The sequence below is a fragment of the Vanellus vanellus genome (assembly GCF_965231255.1).
Source record: "Vanellus vanellus genome assembly, chromosome: 9".
NCBI classification, from domain to species: domain Eukaryota; kingdom Metazoa; phylum Chordata; class Aves; order Charadriiformes; family Charadriidae; genus Vanellus; species Vanellus vanellus.
Genome location: NC_138914.1, coordinates 17,994,704 through 18,019,432, shown reverse-complemented (window position 1 = coordinate 18,019,432; position 24,729 = coordinate 17,994,704). Strand labels below are relative to the sequence as shown.

Here is a 24,729-nt window from a genome sequence, read left to right as displayed (position 1 = left end):
TGCCAGAGACTGCATGGGGTTCCATTTGAACAGAAACAGGAGGGTTTAGATGCTTACAGCAGACTAGCTGGAACTAAAAGAAAGGCTATGATGGTGCTTCTCTTGACAGGGACACTACCGTGTAGCGCTGTGCAAAGAGTGGCTGAGGCAGCTGTCAGAAAACAACATTCCTCACACCAAGGAGCCGAACCTGATCAGCACCCTTGGAGACCCCATGGAAATCCGCTCCTGGCAGGCAAGTTGTAGAAAATCCCAGCACTTCAGGCTGAAGGTGCCTCAGGCAAAGGCTAAACACTCAGCTCGCCACTCACTAGAATTGCCTGTACCAAAGCTCAGTAATGACCGAGCACCTCCACACTGCAGAGCTGGAATTGCTGCCAGGGTTCCTTGCGCAATGAGCAGAAGCTCTGAGGGCATCAGGCTTAGCCCGTAAGGCTTCCCCTTTGCAAACCACAGGCTTACAGCAAAGGCCTGGTTATAGCCTGCCCAAGCCTAACTCTGCCAGCAGAGCTCTGTCCCATAGCTCAGCCACTTCAGGCAGAGCTGCAGCTCTGGACTCGGCTGCTGTTAGAGATACCCTCACCACCATCCCCTACCCACCACACTGGGACCACAGAGGGGCCAGGGCAGCAAGGGCTTCTCTCTGTTCAGCTGTGTTGTGCTACCAGGTGTTCCTAACAGCTTTTTTTGCCCCATTAGATTGCTGGCTTACCCAATGACACCCTGTCTGTGGAGAATGGGGTAATAACACAATTTTCCCAGCGCTGGACTCACTACATAGATCCCCAAGGACAAGCGAACAAGTGGATCAAGAATCTGGTAAGAGCTGTGGGGAGAAAAGCCAGGTCTGCCAGGATAAGGTAAGCAGCTTTCTGTTATAAGTTGCACAGAGGAGCTTTGGGCTCCAGAGCTGCAAGACATCCCCAACTCTCCCAGACCAGCACCAGACAAGATCCACATCCATATGCATCCCAGGTGGACTTCTCTGCTTGGGGAAATCAGCACAGGGCAGGAGCAGGGCCACTACAAGAAAGTGATGCATCAGACTCCCATTCAGGCTCCCCACTAGAATTGTGGAGGCCTTACATCCTTCACCACACCCTAAAACACACAAAACACCACCAGCATCTCCCATAACAGCCTTTAGGGTCCCTAGGACAGAAGGGATCAGGGTAGCATTACCTGGCTAGTGAGCACAGTCCCTGCTGCTAGAGCACTAAGGACACAGACCACCACCTCTCCTCTCCCAGAAGGAAGCCACCCACGGCCCTTTTGAAGGGTCAGGCAGGAGGTTTGGGCAGCTGTTCCTGTTTTGCTCCCTGAAGGCTTTTCCCACCCACATGCTCTTACTTTGCAGGCAAACAAGCTCTGAGTTACCAATGTGGGGCTCTGTAGGGGCATGGCTCTTTGAAGGAGGTTCTCACCATTCTCTCCCTCCTGCTGCCTTGTTGGGTTGCCTCTAGTGCCTGGTGACATGGGCTAAGCTTGCCAAAATAACCAAAAACTAACTGAGCAAGAAAATACATTATTTCTGCTGCTCTGGGGAGCTGTATCCACCCAGTGAGATGTGTACCATGCACCAGAGCTGGACATGAAGGTGGGCAGGACACCACAGTGACCCTGCCCTTCCCTGCTGCCTTTCAGGAGAAGGTGAACAGCCTGGAGGTGGCAAAACTGAGTGACCGGGACTTCCTCTGCAGTCTGGAAAACGCCATTACTTTCGGGAAACCCTTCCTGCTGGAGAATGTCGGTGAAGAGCTGGATCCAGCCCTCGAGCCTGTCCTGCTGAAACAGGTTCTGTGCCTCACCTTGGCAAGGAGGGCAGTGGGTACTTGGCCAGGCTGGAAGGGGTTATCTGGCTGGGGTGAAGTGGGACTTGGTGGGTTTGCAGGTCTCTCTGGGCAGAAAGCACGCGCATGGATGCTGCCTGTTCTGTGCTCATCTGTCTTGGCCAGGGCTCCAATGTGTATGTAGCCTCCCACACACCCCAGTCTCCTGCCAGCAGGCATTTTGTCTTGGCCTGGCTGGCAGGACCATGGTGTACAGCTGCTGCATTCAAGTTCAGGCCTTCAGGTCTGCCAGGCAGCTTTGAGCTCCTCTGACAAGAGAGTCTTCAGACTTTCTCTTCAATGCAGAGCATAGGGCACCAGGGGATGCCTTCCTCATAAGGGGTAACCGTCCCAGCCTTCCTGTGGTTGTCCCCCTCTGGTACAGACCTACAAACAGCAAGGCAACACAGTGCTGAAGATGGGGGATACGGTGATCCCCTACCATGAGAGTTTCAAGATGTACATCACCACCAACCTGCCCAACCCTCACTATAGCCCTGAGGTCTCCACGAAGCTCACCCTCATCAACTTCACCCTCTCGCCCAGGTATCTGCTTACCCTATTAGCTGCCCATGATGCTCAGCCTCATTCCTCAGTCTTCAAGCCCTCGGGCCTGTTGTCCCCACCCTCACCTCCATGGCTTTTGTTGTAGTGGCTTGGAAGACCAACTGCTGGGACAAGTGGTGGCTGCGGAGCGGCCTGACTTAGAAGAAGCAAGAAACCAGCTAATTGTTAGCAATGCTGAGATGCGTCAGGAGCTGAAGAAGATAGAAGACCAGATCTTGTATCGGCTCAGCACTTCTGAAGGAAACCCTGTAGACGACTTAGAGCTCATCAAAGTGCTGGAGGCATCCAAGCTTAAGGCAGGGGAGATCCAGGTCAGATGTGGAGGTGCTCTTCCCCTGCAGCTGTACATCCCCTGCCAGCACTGCACTAACCATGACATCTCTGTCCCCCAGGCCAAGGTAATGGTGGCGGAGCAGACAGAGAAGGACATAAACAACACCCGCCTGCAGTATGTGCCCGTTGCTATCCGCTCGCAGATCCTCTACTTCTGTGTCTCAGACCTGTCCAATGTGGACCCCATGTACCAGTACTCACTTGAGTGGTTCCTCAACATCTTCCTAATGGGGATCAGTAACTCCGAAAAAGCAGGTGCCTGTCCAGGACAGCTCCCTCCCATCCCCTTCCTTACTCCATGTTCCTGGCTTAGTGTCAGCAGAAGCTAGGACACCTGCAGAGTCAAGGCAAACATAACTGCTTGCATTGGCTCTCGGCATGGTCCAGAGCTGCCTCTAGTTGTGCCCACACAAGGGAAGGGAAGATTTGGTCACAGCCTGACCTCTGTTCTCTTCCCCACTACTTCTCTGCTGCCCTGTCTGACCAGGCGGGAGGGATAAGACAAGGTACATGCCATCCTGGTAATGGTATGGCTCTGCTTGTCACAGTCGCCTCCATGCGCAGGTCCTGGCTGCTGCTGACAGGCTGAGGGCAGCTCTCCCCACCTGGCAGCATGTGTTAGCCAGGATGGTGGTGGCTGGGTCTGTGTAGGCTGCCGTGGTACAGTGTGGACTCCCTCCCAGTCCTAGGGCAGTGTTTTCTTCTGTGTGCTGAGTCTCACAGGCTTGTGCTTCCACAGGGGTTTCTGTGCCTTGTCTATACTGAAAGCAGTGTCTGTCCTTCCTGGGCAGGGTGTAGGTGTGCCCCCTGACCAGCCACCAACACCTGACATGGAGAGCACCCTCCACGCTACCTGCAGCACCCACCACCCTTGTCCTGTTGTTGCCTTTTTTCCAGACACTCTGAAGGACCGGATCATGAACATCAACAACTACATCACCTTCAGTCTCTACACCAATGTGTGCCGTAGCCTCTTTGAGAAGCACAAGCTCATGTTTGCCTTCCTGGTTTGCGTCCGGATTCTGATGAACGATGGGCAGATCGACATGGTGAGCAAGTCAGCTTGGTCCTTCGATGGGATCCCATCAGAGCAACTCAACCCCAGCCTGTTCAGTCCCCTTGAATAGTTTGCCAGGGTGGAAGAGAACCTTGTTCCCTGGGGCCAGGGGCAGGCTTCCAGGCTGGTGGGCAAACCCGGGGCCTCTCTCTTCATTCAGATCTCAAACCTTTCCCTGTGTCTATCTGCATCGCTGCCTAGCCTGAATCACTTGCAGCTTTTGCAAGTTTGCTGCCAGACTGATGGAAAGATTAGCAAGTTCAGAGGGAGCAGGCAGGGATTAGAAGATAGAGAAAGGCTAGTGGCAGCCGAACAGTGATGTTGAACTCACCAGACCCTCCACTTCACTTACTCCTCGACACACACACCTGGCAGGAGAGGCAGCCAGAAAGTTACTACAGGATTTTACTCGGCTACAGCATGAATCCATGTGCCTCAGGCCCAGGCAGGTAAGCTATAATTCATCACTGCATCCTATCCTCTTCCCAGGACGAATGGCGGTACCTGTTGTCAGGAGGGACCATAAAGGAGATGAGGGAGAACCCAGCTCCAGCCTGGCTGTATGAGAGAGCATGGGGAGACATCCTGGCCTTGAGCAACCTGAAGAACTTCTCTGGCTTTGCCAATGATTTTGCAGCCAACCTTGCAGCGTTCAGGGCCATTTTTGACAGCCCTAAGCCTCACAGGCAAGTGCCCCCTGCTTTGTCAGCTTAGCTGTACTGCACCTGGCAGGTAATGGCATCCCTGGGAGAGCATGAGGAGCCGACACAGCCACAGTGCTGTCTCTGCTCACAGTCAGGGCTGTGCCACACAAGGCATCTCCTTGTCTCCTCAAGGGTGGCCCTTGCATGTGCATGTCATTTGCCCAAGGCAGAGCCACACAACACCTTAGCCCAGCAGTACTTGGCACTTCCCCAGTGGAAGCAGCTCTGGTTTGCCTGCTGATGGCTTCAAAGCTATGGACAACAACCTCAGCCTGCAGGCAGCTTGGGTGCTTCCTGGGGAGCTGCAGGGTTTGGCATATCCTCTCAAAATGCACCTAATTGCTTTGCAGAGAGCCCCTGCCTGGGAAGTGGGAGGCTGAGCTTGATGCATTCCAGAAGCTGCTGGTTCTGCGGTGTCTGCGGGGAGATAAGATCACCAACGCCATGCAGGACTTTGTGGCGCTGAAACTGGATCGGCACTTCATTGAGCCACAGGTAACCAGCCAAAAGGAAGCACTGGTGGGGCCATGAGCGGATCAGGAGGCCTTGAGCTTGCTGTAAATGGGCTGTCAGCATTTTCCAGTTGCAGTGAGAGTGCTCGTGCTTCTCTCCAGCTGCAGAGAAGGGCTGCACCAACAGTGTCCCCACAGCTCAGGAAACATGTATGTCTTACATGAGGGATATCCTACCTATTGTCCACCAGTTCAACCACACTGGGAGGAAGCAGATAGCTCAGGCATATGAGGGAAGAGTTTGACTGACAAATGGGAAAGCGGTCACTGCCGTGATCCTAATTGATCCTAATGCTACCAGAGAAGAGCTGTACTAGGCCCTTATTGAACATGTTTCTGGCCTCGGAACTCAAGAGCATCCCGGTGCCGTGGAGAGGAGCTGGAGGCCAGGCAGGGTGAGGAGGTGCTGCACATGGTGCCACTATGGCCCCTCTGTTCTGACCAGCTTTTTGTGTTGCAGACCACTGACCTCTCAGTCGTCTTCAGGGAGTCCAGTGCCACCACCCCCCTGGTGTTCGTTCTGTCCCCGGGCACTGACCCAGCTGCCAACCTCTACAAGTTTGCTGAAGAAATGAAGTTCTCTGAAAAGCTCTCTGCCATTTCTCTGGGCCAAGGCCAGGTAAGCTGCCGATGCTGACTTGGGGCAGCACTGTCCTGTCAGCACTTCCAGCGCCCTCACCTAGCTCCAAGGAGGTCACCTTTGCAGCACAGTGAAAACACCCTCTTGCCTCAGGACTCTCTCCCAAATCCATTCCTAGTTCTTCTATTCCCTCCATCCTCCCACACCGTGACCCACAGGCTTGCAAAAGCTGCAAAAGGGGCCTTGCTGTGACATCAGACAGCAAAGATCCAGCTGAGCCATGGGGACAAAGCCAGGCTGTAGTTCTAGAAAGTGGTCCTTCCACCCAGCAGCTGTCTCCCTGTCCAGCTCAGCAGGGCACAACCCACAATGGACCAGGGTCTGAGCTCTTCTCATCTGCCTCCTCAGGGCCCCTGTGCTGAAGCCATGATGCACAGTGCCATGGAGCAGGGAAACTGGGTCTTCTTCCAGAACTGCCACCTGGCCCCCAGTTGGATGCCTTCACTGGAGAGACTGGTCGAGGGCATTGACCCCAGCAAGGTAAGCTATTTTACTGAGCAGCCTGCCTGCTCAGACAATGACAGGCAAGAGGCTGGAGCCCTGGGAGGAGCCCAGATCTAGTTCCATCCCATCCCATCCCATCCACAGGTTCCCTGTAAAACCAGAGGGTCAGCACAGGAGCAGCTGCAGCGGCTGTGCCTGCACCCTCTGAGCACTTGCTGCCTTCTGGATTTCTAGGTGCATCAGGACTTTCGACTCTGGCTCACCAGTCTACCAAGCAACCACTTCCCTGTATCCATCCTCCAGAATGGCTCCAAGATGACCATCGAACCTCCTCGTGGGGTCAAGGCCAACCTGCTGAAGTCCTACATTAGTTTCAGTGATGACTTCTTGAATTCTTGCCCCAAGGTAAAACCCCGATCGTACTTTGGTTTGCTGTCCCCAGCCCATGCCTGCTCCAGTGTATGCTCTCCACCTGGACACTGCTTCTCTCCAGGCATAGATCTTCCTTTTCACTAGAGCCCTCACATGCTAGAGGTGGGCTAGGGGTATTTCTCGTAAGCCTACATCTACTCTGTGATGAGCCAATTAGAAGTTTCACTTTGAGAAACAGAAGCAACAGGATTGCAGAGGACTGGTGTAAGGCACTTGCAGCTCTCTAAGCAAGGGAGTGGGTCACAGCCTTCCCCAGCAACAACAGCCTGACAGAAGTTTCCACCTCTCCAGTTGGCACTGCTAAACTCACACATCCCTGCCAGGTCCCAGCAGGAATTTGCCCCATCCAAGTATGCCTTCTCCCAGGCTGAGCACCTTTTCCCCTGCCCACAGGTCACAGAGTTTAAATCCTTGTTGCTGTCACTTTGCTTCTTCCATGGGACCATGCTGGAGAGGAGAAAGTTTGGGCCTCTGGGGTTCAACATCCCCTATGAGTTCACAGATGGAGACCTCCGCATCTGCGTCAGTCAGCTACAGATGTTCTTGAGTGAATACACAGACATCCCGTACAAGGTAAGCACATGAGCCAGCCCCTCCTGCGGAGGGAACAGGCTCATGACGCATGTGCGGGTTGGAAAGCCATGGTGGTGTCCCTCGCAGGTTCTGAAGTACACGGCTGGGGAGATCAACTACGGCGGCCGTGTGACTGATGACTGGGACAGGCGCTGCATCATGAATATTTTGGAAGACTTCTACAAGCCTGAGGTTCTGATTCCTGAGTTTGCTTATTCCGAATCAGGGATCTACAAGCAGATCAGTACCTCTTCTGACCTGGACGTAAGTACTCAAGTAACAAATTGCAGCTCATAGATCCATGGGGATCACCATAGTGCAAAGGGGGTCTACTCCTTCTACTACTGAAACCCACTGCATTTCCAGTTCCCTGGGGGAATATAAGTTTATAAGAACCCGAGGATCTTCAGCTGCTTTTGGGAAGCTGCATCTGTTTCAAGCCAACAGGGGAAAATCTTGTCCCTGTGCACAGGAGGTGGTAGCAGCTATCACCAGAGTGCCGCAGCTGAAAGCTTTTGTACTCTGAATCATTTTGACATCACATACCTAAAGTACCTGAGGAGCTCTGCAGGAGACATGGCAGGAAGCTCACTGCCACGCTGCCCGTTCTCGTACCATGTGTTTGCTTCTGCACAAACACAATTTAATTCCCCAGCCAGACCACAAACTGCAGCCATGGCCTCTGCTCAGCCACTAAACCTGACTCAGAGGTGCTGCCACCCCTTCAGCGTCCCCAGCAGCCCAGGTCCTGCGTCACCCAGCATTGCTCAGGGCACACAGAAGCTGTCCCTACATCAAAACTACAAGTTAGATTTCCTGGCTGTGACAGGAGACAAGGAGCTGTGTAAAAGTCAGATGAATGAATCTCAAACACCAAGACAAGGAATATCTCCCAACTGAACCTGCAGGTCTGTGATGGCTTAGTCATTTCTTTCAGGCCAGGCCCACAGCAGCCTGAAGGGGCACCACAGCTTTATGCCTGTGCTCTTGGCCTCACAACCTATGTGGATTCCTGTCCAGGGCTACCTCCAGTACATCAAGAGCCTGCCACTCAACGATAGCCCAGAGCTCTTTGGTTTACACGACAACGCCAACATCACTTTTGCTCAGAACGAGACCTTTGCTCTGCTGGGGGCCATTACACAGCTGCAACCCAAGACCTTCACGATGGGAGGACGCAGCAGAGAAGAGGTGGGTGCCCCAATCCCATCAGTGCGCTGGCAGCCAGTGCCCGGTGCTCTCGGCAGGTGCTAGCAATGCTAATGCCACCCTACCTCCCTGGTGCGAGCAATGGCACTGCCATCCAGGCGTTAGCTCTCCCCCTGCCCAGCAGCCGTACCCAGGAGGATGCTCTCCCACTTGCTGTCGTCCTTCCAGCTCGTGGAAGAGACCTCCAAGGCCATCCTGGCAAAGCTGCCTGCCCCCATGAACCTACAGGAAGTGATCCACAAATACCCACTGCTCTATGAAGAGTCCATGAACACAGTGCTGGTGCAGGAGGTGATCAGGTAAAACCTCTGTGGGATCGTGTCCTGGGCCAGCAACTGGCTGGTTCCTTGGGGCACAGATGAGATGTGTAGGCCCCTTGAGGAACCTCATTGCTGAGCTTGGCAGTGCGGTTGGCAGCCACAGTAACAACTGTTTTGTCCTAACCAGAGCCTTCAGCTGATCCCTGTCCTGCAAGGACTGATCAGTGTCTCCATCTGCTACTGTCAGCAATCCGGGGTGGGGGCAGCAGCTATGAGACCCCTGATAAAGAGGAGTGGGGCTGGGTGTTACATGGAGGAGCTTCACTCATCGTGCAGAGCTCCAGCACCTCTCTGGACAGATATGGGCAATAAACCACTGCAGCACCAAGTTGCTCTGATCCCTTTGCTCTTTCTCTGTAGGTACAATAAGCTCCTGGAGGTGGTTGCTCAGACACTGAAGGATTTGCTGAAAGCTCTCAAGGGCCTGGTTGTGATGTCCTCTCAGCTGGAGCTGATGGCCAGCAGCTTGTACAACAACACTGTCCCTGAGATGTGGAATGCCAAGGTAAGTGCTCCAGCCAGCCTAGCTGCCCGCAGGAGCTCACCCGAACAAGGGGAACGGGTCACCAACCACCCCAGCTGAACTGGGCTGTCTCACATGGAGCTGGCTCTTGCTCCCCTGGCATGGAGTTGTCTCTTGCCTAGTTCAGCTTGTTCACGGCCCCAGGCTGGATGAATCCCTGGGCTCTGGGCAGCTGTCAGCAACTGGGGCACAAGGTCTAAGGTGTCCTCACATGTCTTCAACACCTTCCTCTGTGGGTGCCCTGCAGGCCTACCCGTCGCTGAAGCCCTTGGCATCCTGGGTGACCGACTTAGTGCAGCGGATTGAATTCCTGCAGAAATGGATCAGCCACGGGATCCCCTCTGTGTTCTGGATCAGTGGGTTCTTCTTCCCCCAGGCCTTCCTCACCGGGACACTGCAGAACTTTGCCAGGAAGTCTGTCATCTCCATTGACACCATCTCGTTTAGCTTCAAGGTCAGTAAGTCAGCCAGAGGCTCTGGATTTTTCTGGATTTTTTTTTAATCTGCTGCTAGAAGGCCAGAAAGGCAGCAGTTCTAGCCCTGACCTGCCCAAGGGGTGAAGCTACTAACTGCCTAGCTGCCCATGGACCCCATCTTCCCCTTCATGCTTAGATACACCCAGACATCTCCACAGGCTTTCCCATAGGCTGCCCCACAGCCTCATGACACAAGATGCCAGAAAGCCCAGCCCAGCCCGTCTGAAAGCTGGGACAGGTTCCCCTTCGGCAGCGCTGACTTATCTTAGAGCAGCTTAAGTGTGTCCCTGGGGCTGAGCCTCCAGGGACACACCTTGATGGGGGCCTTGGGCCCGCTCTCCTCTGCAGGTGATGAAGGAGTCGGTGAGTGAGCTCACTCGCCATCCCGACGAAGGCTGCTACATCCACGGCTTGTTTCTCGAAGGTGCCCGCTGGGACCCCGCTGCATTTCAGTTAGCGGAGTCATGCCCCAAGGAGCTTTACACAGAGATGGCCGTCATCTGGCTGCTGCCTGTCTCCAACCGCAAGCCTCCAGCCACCGGCACCTACCTGTGCCCCATCTATAAGACTCTCACTCGTGCAGGTAGGTGCCCTACAGACAGATTGTAGAAGCAGCTAGGAAGGACAGCCCAGGAGAGGCTGCAGGAGTTCCTCCTGCCACGCACTGGCATGGAGCGAAGCACTTTTGGCCGAGTCTGGCCAGGCAGAAAAAGATTTCTCCTGCTGTGGTTGTGGAGGCAGAGCCACCAGGCACCTTGGCTATGCAGCAGTGCCTCTGGCCAGGCTCTCCTCCAGCCCACATCTGAAAATAAACAAGCCTGTTTCCCTCAGCCCTGCTCAGCCTGTCACCTCGCACAGGAGTGGGACAGGGGATCTCACATGGGGTCACCTGTATGGGACTCCCCAGTCAGTGTGCAGCAGCTAGGGCTGCGGTACCACCCTCTTGCCTTTGCTCCCCCCTTTACAGGCACGCTGTCAACAACGGGCCACTCCACCAACTACGTGATTGCTGTGGAGATCCCTACAGACAAGCCCCAGAAGCACTGGATCAAAAGGGGCACAGCCTTAATCTGTGCCCTGGATTTCTAGCCAGAAAACCCACCCAGCCCAGGAAACCATCCCAGCCAAGGGCCTGAGCCAGGGCCTCCGCCGTCCTGCACAGAGGTAGGCACCACTGGCCAGCAGCAGGAGCTAAGCTGTGTCAATAAATTGAGCTCAACTCCACCAGCATCACGTTCACCTGGTGTTGTTGCAATCCCCACAATTACCTCAGGTTTTTAGCACCACAGAAGAGCTGCCAGCGGGGACAACATGGCCCAGAGCAGGCACTCTCTGCTCCCAGCCACACACATGCCCCTCTCCCTTGGCTGGCTGTTACAGAATAGCTTTATTCCTTCAGACAGATCCATTATTTACAGAACTTTATATTAGACACAGCAAGAGACAGAAGGATTTTCTTCCCTTCAACAAATACCAAAAGAACAGTTTCATTCCATAGTCAAGATCTGTACAAATTTGCACATTTGCAGAATTCAGTTCTCCCCTGTGGCAGCTCCCTTTGGCCCAGCTGCGCCTCAGGACACCTCAGGAGAGGGGTGCTGACCTCTGGCTTCCGAGATTGCTGCTGGGGCCAGGCAGGAGAAGCCCATGTGCAACCTCTGGGTTAGCAGCCAGGGAGGAAGAGCAGCTTTGGGCTCCCTCCACTGCTTCTGCTCGCCACTGCAGTCCCTGTCCTGCCTTGAATAGTACAGCAAACACTGTCACCTCTCCCTGCACTGAAAGGCTTTGCCAAGGGCACCAAGTGACTCCACGTCCAGCATCCACCCAGCAGCACCAAGGCCACCCTATGAACTTGGTCTGTTCATAATTCACGGCGTTTCTCTGGGGACTGGAGCAACACCATGTGACCCACAGGCACTGCCAGGGCCACAGAGCTGGTCCCCAGGGGAGCAGCTGTGGGAGCAGAGCCACATGCCACCCCCCAGCACCATCACGGAGGGCTGGGCGCAAGGCCCAGCTCCAGGGATGAGCCCCCACTCATCCTCACCCAGCAACAGAGGTGCCAAAGCCCACCGGGGAGCCTGGCTGCACTGGCAGGGGGTGCTGCCACCCCCTGAGGAGTGAGGGCAGGACAAGGCAGGAACCCCTGGCCACGCATCGGCCAGCTCCGAGGACTGGATGCAGAAGAATGGGCTCTGTCCAGGATCCACTGCGCTCAGCAATAGCCAAAGCATGGGTCAGAACTAAAAATAAGTTTGGGGAAGGGAGGGAGAGGGATAGAAAACAGACATGAATGTCCTGGGGAAGCACAGAGCTGAAGACCTGGACACAGGAAGACACAAGCCACAGGCAGCTGCGGCCAGCACAGCCTCGCATCAGCACCGCCAGCATTCCCACAACACCAGACCCACCACCAGCCAGGTGAGCTCTTCCCCTCCTGCCGCAGTGCTCAGCCACAGCGCTGAGACACAGGCCCACAGCCTCTCGGCGCTGCCATGGCGCTGTCGGGCAGCTGGACACTCCGGCTTGCCTTCTGCTGCAGCTGCAGGGACTCCCCTCAGGACAATGCATTTCCACCTTTCGCAACTCAGGCTCAGAGAAAAACATGATTTCTCTTTGTACCCAGGCTCCACTTTGGCCGAGGGTTTGTTGCTGTGGTCCCTCTTCCTTGGGCAAAGGGTAACATAGATCCAAGTGTCACTGCCCAAAGCCACAAAGCTCAGCTGCTTCTTCTCACAGTCTTGACCCACAGGCTACTGCCGCTTGGCTTTATACGGGCGGGAGCGTTTCCGGCGGTCCGGCTTCCTCTGCTTGTGCAGCCGGCCAATGCTGACTCCCTGCCGCCTGCGGACAGAGATGTTCTGCTCCACGAGGCTTGCCAGCATGCCTGCAGGGGGAGAGGCAGACAGACATGCCCCACGCTGGAGCGCCGGTATTGCCCATGCCAGAGTGCAGCCCTCCCTCTCTCACCCAAAACCCATCAGTGGGCTCCTCCTGGGACTATAAAATCAGAAAGACAGAGCAGAGATGTGTGGCTCCCCAGACTGAGCGCTACCTCGTGCCCTGGGGCTGGCAGAAATGGGGAGCCAGGCTGGGTGAGCTTCCCAGGCTCCCAGCTGCTGCTCTGCCACCCTCAGGGCAGCTCCCCCCGCTGAATCTGAATGAACCCCACGCTCCGTCCCTTTGGCCACACAGTATGGCTCACCTTCCTGGGCCAGCATGGAGATGAAGGTACAGATGAACTCATCGTAGTTGTGGGTTCTCCTCTGGTCATCGATCTACAAAGAGATAAATCCACAAACAGGTGGCAGGGAGAAAGGAGAGCTCAAGGCTAACAGGCAGCAAAGAACCAGCATGCCTCACCCAACCCATAGGCCAGAGAGACCAGAGCAAGGAAGGGATGGACCTCCCAGCCCAGCTCAGGCCAGTACACAACTGGGACCGTCTCCCTCCCAGTTCAGATGCCACCATTTTCCACAAAGGGCAGCTGGGAAGAGGCAAGGGTGTGCAGGAAAGGAATCCTACCAGGCCTTGGCGCAGAGAATCCCCCCTCCTTCCTGTCAGTGCTGATGTTCAGCTGTGGTTCAGCTGCAGCACTCCACACCATCCTTCTCAAGCTGGTTAGTGCTGCCCAGTCTGTCCTGGCAGGAGCTCTGCCCCATAGGGCCATTTGGTAACAGGAAAGGGACCCCGAACGCTCCCCATCACCCTTCTCAGCTGAACCACTCTCCCTCCACTTTGACATACAGACACCCCAGACAGAAGCCTTCAAGGAGCTAAACAGGCAATGCAAAATAAGCCATCAATAAACACACCTTGAATTTTTTCCTTTTCTCCACCTCTTCCTTCAGGCAGGCCTCGTAGTTTGCAATCTCTGCCTCCACGCACTTCAGCAGCGCCAGCAGCTCCTGCCAGGATCAAGCAGAGCAAACATGAGCAGGTGGACACCTGCTGCAGCCCAGGAGCCAGCGGGGTGAGCTGATGGGTGTTCCTCTCTGCACTGCGAAAGGGAGGATTCATCAAAGCAAAAAAACACTTGCCAGGGAGAAAAAAAGGTCAGTTCATTGTAGGGAATTTCCAAGTCAGAGGGTGATCAATCTGCCAGCCCCATGGGGAGCTGGGTCCCACCCCAGCCCCATGTACCTGGTTCTCTGGGACAGGGGGAAGGGTTGCCTGCATGCCTGAGAAGCACCCCTGGGCCTCGTTCTTCTCAGTAACAAAATTTGAAGACTTTGCTTTAGAGTAAAACAGTTCCTAGCCAGCTCTCCTCCAGGGAGCCCTTGATGAGCTTGCGCTGCCTGAGCCTGGTCCTGTCTCTGGCTGGAGGGCAGAGACAGGCAGTAAAGAGCAGGCTGGGATTTGGGGGTGCAAGGTCCCACCAGCCTCTGGCCCAAAGGAGAGCACACCACACCGAACACCTCAGCTGTGGGAGACAGTGGCTCTGCCCACCACCAAGGCAAATGTCCCCGAGATGAACCAAGGCACAAAACCTGCACTGCCCTGTGCCTCAAGGCACGGCTGCGGCGACACGCGAGTGGGACAGCGTGCACATGCGGTTCAGTCACTGCCAGCGCTGCTGCGTCTCTGGGTGAGCACAGGGAGCTCCACGTTCCCAGGGCTGTCGCAGCACAAAACTCACCTTGGGAGAATACTTTTCCCCCCCAGGGTGATCACTGGTCCTGCCAAGTCCCACCTTCTCTTTGCTGTCACTGGCCTCACTGCCCTCCTTCTCGTCCAGTTTGATTGCGACTGGGGCCTCTTCACCGGGTTTCATGGAAGGGGGGGAGCTTTTACCCCCATCTGCGCACAGAGGAAAGAAGTGTTGACAGCCATCGCAAAGGACCGGCATCCGCTCCTTAAGTATCCGCTCCTTAAGTAAAAGGACACTGTCCCGTCACCGCAGGGAAGATGCCACCCCGCCAAAAGCTGGCAGGCACCTACCTGCAACAGCCAGCGGGCAGAACACGCCATCCTCTGTGAGGTGCAACAGGCCGGTGCTGATAACGGGCCCCAGGTCCCTGACAGCCCGGTTGTAGCGCATGCAGTCAACACGCAGCAGACCATCCTCCTCACCAAAGAGCACCTTGGAGATGTGGGAGGTGACGGGGCTGGAGGGGCGGGTGGGGTTGGCCGAGCGGATGGGAGAGCGCAGCGGGGAGTTGAAGGCGCTGCCGATCTCAGAGGCGGTGTCCGTGCTTTCGTTGCTAGGGGTGGGAGAGGGCTGGGAGTGGGTAACCACCGCCACAGCGGTACCCCCGCCGCTCGTCTTGATGGACAGGGGAATGGAAAGATCCTTTTGAGATTCCTTCAGCTTCTCAGCCAGGACGTTGATGGTGTTGGGCTGGAGAACGGAGAGCTGGCCATCCGCAGCCCCTGCCACATGCTCTTGCTTTACCTGCCCTTTCCTTTTGTACCTGCCCAGGAACACAGCGGGGAAGGTGAGTAGCCGGTGGAAGGAGATGGGGGCCCAGCACAGGCACTGCCAGCTCCACGCTCAGCACTCCAGGCTGTCTGCTGGGATGAAGCAAGGCCTGAAACACTTCTAGGTCACCCCCACTGCCACCAGCTTCTCTGGCAGCACCCCACCCCACCGAACTGCTCAGCTGCAGGTAATCCTACGCAGCCGGGAGGCACAGGGGGCTGTGTACCCCATCTCTTCTTCCAGAAGCCCCAAAAGCAACCTCGCTGTGACCCCACCTTCCTGACCTTCACAGCATTCCCAGCACACCAACACTGTCACCAGGAGTTGATCTGGCAATCGGCATTGGGCAACTGAGGTTCCCTAAAGCCTGCTGCCAATACAGTTACACTCAGGGCAGACAGAATTCAGGGTTGATTATGAAGAGCTACATAAGACCTTTACAAAATCCAGTGAGCGAACAGTAAAACGGCAGGTGAAGAGGGGAACAGCACTAATTGCACACAGAGGTGCCAGCTCTAACACAGCTAACAGAGCTCAGGAAAGACATCTGGGAGCCACTACAGGTGATTCTACAAACGTCAGCTCCCTGCCCTCTGCTAAAGCCGTCACCTGATGGCTGAGCTGGTGTTACGAACTTCCTCCTCCTCATCATCATCATAGTCATCCTCATCATCCGAGTACTGCTGGTGTTGTCGGACTGGGACCCGGCTGCGACCCACTCCTGCTGCAAGGTCTTCCTCCTCCTGCAAAACACCATTGCTGATGGCCTGCTGGCAGCAGAGCAGGGAAGAAACACCCAGTGGACACGTCCTCAGTCCAGCCAAGCACCAGGGCTTGCCCGTTTCAAGAGGAGACAGGGGACTCTTCCCTATGCTTGCTCAGTTGACCCACATTGACACTAACTGCTTTTGCCAGGTCAGTTTTACCGTCTCACCTTCCAGCCTAGGTTAGCGCAAGGGCAGGCAGGCTGCAGGGCAGGGGAAGGGCTTAGACTGGCTGACAGAGTCCCATGGACGTGAGGGACTGGAAGTAAAAAGCTCAGCTCAAGTCAGGCGTGCTGCTGGCTTGGAGCTCCAGCCTACCTGCATGGGGGACTTGGCGTAGTTGTGGTTATCCAGGAAGGCTGGCAACCTCTGCACGATGGGGTTGGGGTTTGCTGGAGGCGCCCCATTGATACTGCTCGCTGACGTCTTTGCCACCGGTTTGGATTTGTTGGGCGGGCTCTGCGTGGCCGCAGGGTGGCCCTGGCTGGTGGGCTCATTGGCGCTGTCTGCCATACAAGCACAGCGCAGCCGATCATGACCAGCACCATCACGTTTTATTCAATGTCCTCTGCCACCCCTTGCCCACCCCACGTAGCAGAAGAGCTCTTCCGCTCCACCAGACCATCACACCCACTTCCCATTCCACCGCCAGCTGTCACCAGTGTCACCAAGTTCAAGCCCTCCCATTTTCAATCTCACATCCCTCCAACATTCCTCCCAGACACAGAGGCATCTACTATACCTCAGCACAGTGCGCACGGAGCTGGGCTTGGAAAAAATTGTGAAGCTGACCATAAAACTGCCTCAAGCTCCAGGTCAGCCAGCTGGCATCACCAGCCTGTGCTCATTCCACGGCAGGTCAGACTGGCTGACTGGCAACACCACTGGTACAGGGGTCTACCTGGATGGGTGCTCTCCAGAGTCACGGTCTTGCTGCTGGCTGGCTTTGCCTCTTCCGGAGGCTGAGCCTCCTGAGACTTCTGGGTCTGGATCAGCTCAGGCTGAGTTACTCGGATAAGCTTGAAGGCAAATGACAGACAGAAAATGAGTGCTGGACCGGGGTGACCCAAAACACATTCCTCCCACTCAAGCACTGCAGAAGAACTCGTGAGGGTGAGCCAACTGCCAAGCACCCATGTGCACAATCAACTGACAACATCATGGATAACCTCCCAGGTGAGCAGCAAAAGGCCAAGCAACAAGTCTGGTTATCTCCTCGTTCCAGAAGACATTTCCCAAGGAAAAAAAAGAACAAAAAACCACAAACCACCAAAACCCAGGGTGCCTACAGCACAGGGAGATGCCCTCAAACCAGGACCTATTCCCACCCCAGGCTTGGGCTGTCCTACCTGCTGCAAGGCCTCTAGCACAGTCTGGCGGTTCATCTTCAGGATGTGCAGTTTGGACTCATACTTCATCCTCCGATCAGGCACCACCGCCATCAGGTTGAAGCGGATGTCGTGGTATGGCTCCCTGCAGAAGGGGAGAGCAGATGTCAGCTGCAAGCTGAAGGCAAGGAGGCAGTGCACCTGCACCCCTCCCAAGCAATGTTCTCCCCCCACACTTCCACAACTTGTTGCACAGAGACCACAGTAGAAATAATCCAGGGAAAAATGACATTACCCTGCAGTGGCCAGGCCAATGCGCTCCATGATTACTCTCCTGGCTTTGTCTGTCCATTCCTCATCATCAGCCCATGGCCCTGTGAAAATGAGGTAGAGCTGGAATTAGCAAAGCAGGCCAAGGCTCCTGCTTCAGACTCACAGAGTGGATCCTGCCATCCTCACAGAGACAATCTCATGGCTCCCTTACATACCAGGGAGCAAGTCAAGAGGCAGAAGGACCACACTATCAGCCCATACAGTGGAACTCCCTGCCTCTGCCTTCCGAATGGAAAACATGAGTTATCTGCAGGGCAGAAAGGTGAGTTTTGAACCCTACAGACCACAAGTGATTCACAGGCTCCAGGCTCACAAAGTCCAAGGAAATCCCAGGTCTCGCCGGAATCCACCTGCCACTGGATCTGGTGCCATGCTTAAGAAACCCGAGCACATTAAGGCCCTTACCAAAGGGCCTGACAGACAGAAGTAAAGTCTTAGCGAGGATAAGTAAGTGTCTGAAAGACAGAACTAGCGGTCAAGTTGTATAAGAAGGGAATAACTTGAGCAGCTTGTTGGGATCTGCATTGGGACCTTGTGCCTCAACACATGGTGGTTATTTGGCACAAGGAGAGGGTAAGGAGAAGACAAATTCTGCTTGCGATACTGAGTTATTTCAGAGCTGCAGAAAGACCTCATGACCCTGAGCATCTGGGGAGGACAATGGCAAGGCTGGAAAATGTAATGCAATACATTTAGAAATAATTGCCTTCTAGACACAGTCCCCAGCGCACAGGCTCCAAAATGAGCTATCAAAATGCAGGACAAATCTGGGAGCTGTTGGAGCCATTCTCCACAAACATTAGCCAACGCTCAGTGGCAATGAAAAAGAATACATACATTTGGATGTACCCAGGTGTCTATTTGACTGTGTCAACGAGTAGGGACAGGTGGACTCTTACCGTGGTCAATGGGATAAACCTTGAGCCCGTCCAGCTCAAAGAGCCGTCCCTTGATGGGGACATAACTGACAAAATGAAAAGCCTCCATGGTTCGCACAGCGCTGATACCATTCTGCTTTTCCGGCAAGTGCCGTGGCTCTGGTCTGCAAGGGCAAGAGAGGTGAGAGGTCAGTGATACGCCTGCCTCCTACAGTGAAAGGGAGCCATGAGAGATCCCCCTCACTCACCTGGCATGGCTGTTATGGGCCTTGGCCAGCTCAGGGGCATTGCCAATGGCATAGCCTTTACTCTGCAGTGAACAGCAAGAGAGGAAAACAGTTGAGAAGTGACAAGGAAACAAACAAAATGCTTCACCCGCTGGCACCCCACTCCCTCCATCCATACACAGGACTGGGAGACCAACTTTCAGGTGCACCCTCTGCTCTGCTGAGTTACAGGTAAAACCCAAGATGAAAAGAAGATGCAATTTCTGCTAAAGAAATTACAGTTAAACACAGACTTTAAGATAGGTCTGAAGGTAGAAGAGAGGACTTTTGATCACAGACTTAGAGAATGCACCTGGGCTAGTGAATAACACAACAGAAGGCTCAGAGCTGTGCCCAGCATCAGGGGACCAAGGCTCTGAGCAAGGCAAGGTAGGAGGGTGAGAAAGAGGCGATACCAACGTATCATACAGCCACAAAGGGCTGGAAAGGAGACAGATCGTTAGAGCACCAGCCCGAGAGGGGAGCGAGAGGCAGACTCACATGCGCCACCCATGCACACCCCTGCCCCTACCTCAGGGCTGAATCCTTTGGTGAAATCCTTCATGCGGCTCAGCGTGGGGCCCAGGTCGACATTGTTGCAGTTCAGGAGGACACTCAGTAGGGCATGGGTGGCACAGGAATTGGGGATCAGCTGGAGGGTGACACAAGGACCATCTTAGCCAGCAGGAACAAGGCAACCCTTCAACAACCCCTCAGTGTCGACCACAATCAATTGAAAAGTACTGACGCAAGGACCACTTGTGAAAGCTGCGAATTGACCTCGGCTCTCAAAGGAAGGAAGGAGGTCAGTCTCGTTTAGTGAGCCACACCGTGCCCCCCATGAGTCACACCTGTTCACAGCGCAGGCCACAGACGGGCTCGCAGCCCTCACTGGATTCCCTCCAACCTGGAGCTCAGCGCAGAGACTCCCAGGAAAGAGGGAGAGTCTCTGCAAGAGCAGTGCAGCCTCTCAGTACGTTGCTTCCCTGAGGTGTCACACAAAACACCCACATACACACTTTCCCCTTGCCTCCAGCCTACCTGGTGAGCAAAGAACATGTTATTAACGATGTCATCGTCAATCACCGACGTCTCATCCACCAGGGTAGAGACCTTCCGGCGTGATCTGCGCTCCTCAATCCACTTGAACAGGAAGATGAACCCATACACAGGGCTGTGGAGAGAAGTCAGCAGCTGCATCGTTTTGGACAGACCACATCAGCGGGACTACTCTGCTCAGAACCAGAAACCTTCTGTTTCAAACCACAGGCAGAGCAAAGACAGAGAGGAAAAGCAGAACTACCAGCCCCATCTTTCTGGAAGTGACCAGCCCTGCCACAAGTCTCCCCAGCCCCGCGTTAACGAGGTCCCTCTCCGCTGGCTGATGCTCCAGGCTCAGACAACAATCAGGCTTGAAATCTTTGAGGTTTGACAGGTCTTAAGACTCGAGACAGGGAAATGGAGAGGTGAAATTCACCTCTGAACACTGACTGACCTGCAGCATAGTGCCTGACCACCAAATGACCTCTCCTTTTAAATATATGTCGTATTGACTTTCAAGAGGAGTTCAGACAATGGCTTGTAAGAAATTGACAGCCTCAAAGACACTTCAAAGCACTGAGACAGGGAGAAAGCCCACACTGCAAGCACACTGGTTGGCACTGCAACTCTCCGTGGAGAAAGGGAGATTCATCCCTTGAAGTACGTCCCCCACCTGCCACACAAGGTCTTCCTCAAGGCACAAGATTGCCCATCTGCCCCAAACCTGATGAAGCACTCCTGGTTCATCACTTACAACACTGACCTCCATGACTGACAAGCTCACATGGGCCCGTCTGAACACCGGGCAATGAGTTCCCAGGCCCACAGACACATTCTGCTTAATAAAACTCATACTTTTACACCTGTGACTTACCCTTGGCATTTGCTCTGCAGATCATAAATCTCTTCAACCTGCACTCCTTTGACCCCTGCAAACAAAGGACAGAAGCTGGTGTAAAGCCCACCAGAAAGGACTAGGGGCAATGTCAAGCACAAAATCAACTTCCCAGGAAGCTTTCTTGCACTCACCAAAATCTTCTACCAGGAGTGTGAAGAGACCTGGAAAGGAACAAAACCAACAGATTACTTCTAGGTGAAGAGCACAAAGAGAAAACCTGCTGGCACTGGCCCCCAAAGGTTCCATGTGGTCCCAGGCCAAGGCACAGCCAGAAAAAACGCAGTACATCGGCACTGGGATCACGCCGACTCCCCAGCAGCAGAGCTGTTGAGCCCTGGCTCACTACAGAGGTGCTCCGGCTCTCTTCATCTCCATTCATAATCGTCTTCCTCGAGAGGACCTGAACCAACCCTCTCCTGCCAGAGCCCAGTGAAGCTGAACCCACCTTCAGCATCCTGACCCACTGCGGGTGACCTGCCAAGAAGTAAATCCCCACCACGAACAGCAGCAGAGAACACGTAAATGACATGTACTCTTCTAACTGGAGGGAAACATGGCTGAACAGATCACAGGACATTTTAAAAGAAGATCATTTACGTTCTTGTTAGTGAAAGACAGCCAGTGAAGGGAAAGCCATCTCAGAGGGCTGCGGGAAAGTCTGAGGGCCGAAAGGCTCGTCTTCATCTCCCTCTCTCCTGGGGGACCAAATCCAAGAACCTGTCTCCAGCAACTACAAAATTCTCATTAGAGAAGGACATAACCAGGCATATAGACACAACAGCAAAGAGACTGAAAGATTATTAGACATCAGCAACTGAGCAGCAGCTTCCACTATGATGCTGTAGCAAAGGCAGTCAGCCCAATTTTCAGGCGGTCACCCGCACACAGAGTTAGCGAGCTCGAGACTGGAATAATAAATCTGCTTCTTTCGCTCCCAAAGAAAGGCTGCTGAAAGCCTGGGAGGAAGGCCAGGGAATATCAATAAGGATTCAATCCTGAGAAACATCCCTGTAAGCAAAGGATTTAAGGAACCTGATGTAAGTGGCTCAATCAAGAAGGGAAGAGCCCACGGGGCTTCCACACCAAAGTTAAAATGACTAAAACAGGGAGGAAACTTCTGGGAGAAAGTAGTCTTCATTAATTTAGCAGAAGACATTGTATTTCTCACAAAATTGTCAGTGGGAAGAAACACGCTATGGAGATAACATGCTTCAAACAAGGGACAGCCTCCTCGCCGTGCAACGCTGTTACACCAATCCCCGGCAGCTTTCTGACAGAGGTGGTTTTGCTCAAAATCATGGAACGCTATGTCATACAGGTGACATCTACAGAGACTTCAGGCAGTGCCACAGCCTCACTGTTTTCTTTGCAGCAACCCCCTTAGGGTAAGCAGTCCTTGCAGACCGTAAGGGTCTTCAGATGTTTGTTACAGCCATGGTTCTTGTTCCCTCCTTAGGTGGTATCAGTTAAGGAAGCAGGAGTCGCAGCTGTTTACAGGTAGAGTCTCTCAACTGTAAAAGCTTCCGCAAAAGTCGAAAGCCTCACTCACTCTCCAATTTCAACAGTTACAGTCTACTGATCATGGCAAAACATGTGCAACACGAGATGTGAACCATATCATAAGCTCCTCCTTGCAGCCAGTGAAGATCTGCATCAGAGCAAGGCCTTTGCAAACACAACCAACCATAAATGTTGAAAGCAGCGCTGCTCCCACAGGTACCACCAGAAGGAGAAGACCAAGCAGGACTTCCAAGTTCACTGTGGCTCAGCCCGCAGCAGTCCCACATCCCCACAGTCCTCCAGGACTGTGCGTCAGACCAGCAGGGCTGCACCAAAGGAGATGGGAAGTCAGCCATCGCATGTTTTCCTCCCATCTGATCAACATTGCCAGGGAGTCAGAGAGAGGATGAAGCCAAACTTCTCCGAGCGCATTGTGAAAGGACAAGAAGTGACAGGAATAAGCTGCAGCAAGAAAAATTCTGACTACGCACCCCAAAAAAACCCAATTCTTCATTACCAGCATGGTCAGCCCTGGGACCAGGGTGCAGATGCAGACATCTCCTTCTTGGGCATATTCAACCAGACACGGCCACAAGCGACCTTAACTACCTTTGAAGTTAGCTCTGCTTTGGGCCAAAGACTTACAGGGGTCCCTTCCTATCGCAGTTTTTCTCAGATTCATTTCAGTATTTCATAGTACTTCAGCATTGTGAAAGGCACAGTCCTGATGCTGTGATCACTCCTGGAACACAAGAAACCTCCATCCTAAATTATTTGAGTTGGCTGGAGGAAACATTCTGGTGTCCACAAGCACAGGCAACACTACGCTAGTGGCCTCAAAGCTCCCCTCTCTGCCAAGCAGCTGCAGCAGACAGCCCAAAACTGGATCTACCGACCCTTTCTGACCAGTAAAGCACCGAGAGCTTTCAATCCTAAGCCCCCTGGTGAGGGCCAGGCATCTTATGGGATGTGCTGAAGGTTGAGCACAGCACACGGGTCATTCTTAACCACTGTCCCAGCTGCCACCTCTGCATCCGAACCGCCACACATCCGAAGGAGCGCAGCTGCGGCAGCCTGAGAGCCCGCCTCTGCCCGGACTGATTATCTTCCGAGCAAATAACCTTCCCACCCTGGCATGAGAATCCAAACCATGTACTGTCTTCAACATCATCATCATTATGAAGAAGAAGGGGAAAGATGGGAACAATTTCAGCAATTCCCAAGTATCAGTAAAAAGAGGATAAAGAGCAGCAAAATCTGGGCTGACTGGGAGACCAACAGCAGACAGAATCCTTCGCTGAACATAGGAAGACAAGTATAATGCCAGGGGTCCAATTTTCTCACCCACAGCCCTAAAAATACACCACCACATCCTAAAGACCAGCTCTCAGCCTCTCAGAGGACAACCCCACATTGCACTACGGCAACTCAGAGACGTTAAAACAACGCTCAGCCAGTGCTCCAGCTGACACCAGCTTTGGCCCTCAAATCCTAACCTACAAAACAAACTCAGGGACTCCACCACAGAAACCACCTTCTCAGATGCAGCGGGAAGGAGATGCCTGTGACTGTCCTGTTCCCAGCTGCTCAGGCGCCATACTGGGCTCTTCAGCACCATTCCTGGACTACCTGGGGGAGAGGGTTTGATCCACCCGCTCAACTGCAGAGCAATGACAGGATCTGACATGCACGGGATAGAGACAACACCCTCATGTGCTCCCAAGTGACACAGGTTGTCCTCAATTGCATGCGACACTGGGGCAATCACCAGTCAGAGCTGTTTCTGTAGCAGTGGGCATCCCATTTGCACACCTCTCCCTGTGTTTCAGCAATGTTTCAGGGTGTATTTGCAAACAACAGGAATGCTTAATGCTACAGCCTTGCGGCATTTCAGATGTTTTCCACAGAGACCCCTGGCTTTATCACATCACACACACACAGAGGTGTCTGGGGCACCTCAAACCCCATGTACAAGTGCTGCCAGAGCCCAGGCCCCACTCTGAACCTCCACAATGCTCCTGCAGCCCTGTTCACCCCATCCCTGCCCTTATCCCGCACCTGCACCCCTACACCCGGCCTCCTGACATCCCCTTTTCCATCTGCCCTGTGCCCCCATAACCTTTCCCTAACCCTCTTGGGCACCTCCTGGGCACCCCACGACCCCACATAGCCTCCCTTCCCCCCAGGACTCACGCTACTCCTGCCCCACGCACACCTACACCCTCGCCTGCCCTCCCAACCCCCAGACACCCCCTCACCTCCCCTTATCAGCCCTCCCTCCCTCCTCCCAGGCCCCACTCTCCCCGCGCTCCCACCCCAGGCCCTCTTCCCGCCCCACGCACTCTCACAACCCCTGTCCCCCCAGACCCCCACTCTAGGCCTGCGACACCCCCCCCCAAACTTCACCTAGACACCCCGCATCCCCAGCCTCCCCCTCACAGCCCCCCCCCCGGCCCCCGGCCTGTCCCTCACAGCCCCCCCAGCCCAGGCCCAGCCCCCAGCCCGTCCCTCATAGCCTCCCTCCCCCCGCCATCCCCCCGCCCCGCCACCGGCCCCGCCGCTCACCGGGGTCGCTCTCCAGCTCCAGCCAGCCCTTATTCATCTTCCCGCGGGCCGGGCCGCGCCGCCATGTCCGGCCCCGCCGCCACCACCGCCGCACCGCCTCTGCGCGTCATCGCTG

The 24,729-nt window shown here is 54.5% G+C and overlaps 2 protein-coding genes across 2 annotated transcripts in view; one reads left to right on the top strand and one right to left on the bottom strand.

Annotated features, from left to right (window-relative positions):
- DNAH1 (dynein axonemal heavy chain 1) overlaps positions 1 to 10,745 on the top strand; it is a gene marked incomplete at its 5' end in the record, with an annotated part of 71,422 nt that extends 60,677 nt beyond the window's left edge. The window contains 20 exons of the mRNA XM_082487929.1: positions 110 to 235; positions 700 to 819; positions 1,645 to 1,794; positions 2,215 to 2,375; positions 2,482 to 2,707; positions 2,789 to 2,984; positions 3,627 to 3,778; positions 4,276 to 4,476; positions 4,845 to 4,985; positions 5,463 to 5,621; positions 5,991 to 6,122; positions 6,321 to 6,491; positions 6,912 to 7,091; positions 7,179 to 7,355; positions 8,112 to 8,282; positions 8,469 to 8,599; positions 8,981 to 9,125; positions 9,391 to 9,597; positions 9,968 to 10,202; positions 10,587 to 10,745. Coding sequence (XP_082344055.1) covers positions 110 to 235; positions 700 to 819; positions 1,645 to 1,794; positions 2,215 to 2,375; positions 2,482 to 2,707; positions 2,789 to 2,984; positions 3,627 to 3,778; positions 4,276 to 4,476; positions 4,845 to 4,985; positions 5,463 to 5,621; positions 5,991 to 6,122; positions 6,321 to 6,491; positions 6,912 to 7,091; positions 7,179 to 7,355; positions 8,112 to 8,282; positions 8,469 to 8,599; positions 8,981 to 9,125; positions 9,391 to 9,597; positions 9,968 to 10,202; positions 10,587 to 10,708 — 3,303 coding nt within the window. The 3' untranslated portion in view covers positions 10,709 to 10,745. The remainder of the gene's footprint in view (positions 1 to 109; positions 236 to 699; positions 820 to 1,644; positions 1,795 to 2,214; positions 2,376 to 2,481; positions 2,708 to 2,788; positions 2,985 to 3,626; positions 3,779 to 4,275; positions 4,477 to 4,844; positions 4,986 to 5,462; positions 5,622 to 5,990; positions 6,123 to 6,320; positions 6,492 to 6,911; positions 7,092 to 7,178; positions 7,356 to 8,111; positions 8,283 to 8,468; positions 8,600 to 8,980; positions 9,126 to 9,390; positions 9,598 to 9,967; positions 10,203 to 10,586) is intronic.
- A 250-nt stretch (positions 10,746 to 10,995) lies between these two features.
- On the bottom strand, positions 10,996 to 24,651 carry BAP1 (BRCA1 associated deubiquitinase 1; the record flags this gene model as incomplete). The annotated part of the gene is made up of 17 exons (XM_082487925.1): positions 10,996 to 12,506; positions 12,825 to 12,897; positions 13,435 to 13,527; positions 14,259 to 14,419; positions 14,561 to 15,033; positions 15,651 to 15,784; positions 16,124 to 16,311; positions 16,707 to 16,824; positions 17,155 to 17,278; positions 17,429 to 17,507; positions 18,366 to 18,508; positions 18,593 to 18,654; positions 19,143 to 19,262; positions 19,652 to 19,784; positions 20,526 to 20,580; positions 20,681 to 20,710; positions 24,615 to 24,651. The coding sequence occupies 17 exons, from the start codon at positions 24,649 to 24,651 to the stop codon at positions 12,373 to 12,375; spliced, it is 2,157 nt and encodes a 718-aa protein (XP_082344051.1). The 3' UTR covers positions 10,996 to 12,372.
- Between the last annotated feature and the right edge of the window lie 78 nt (positions 24,652 to 24,729).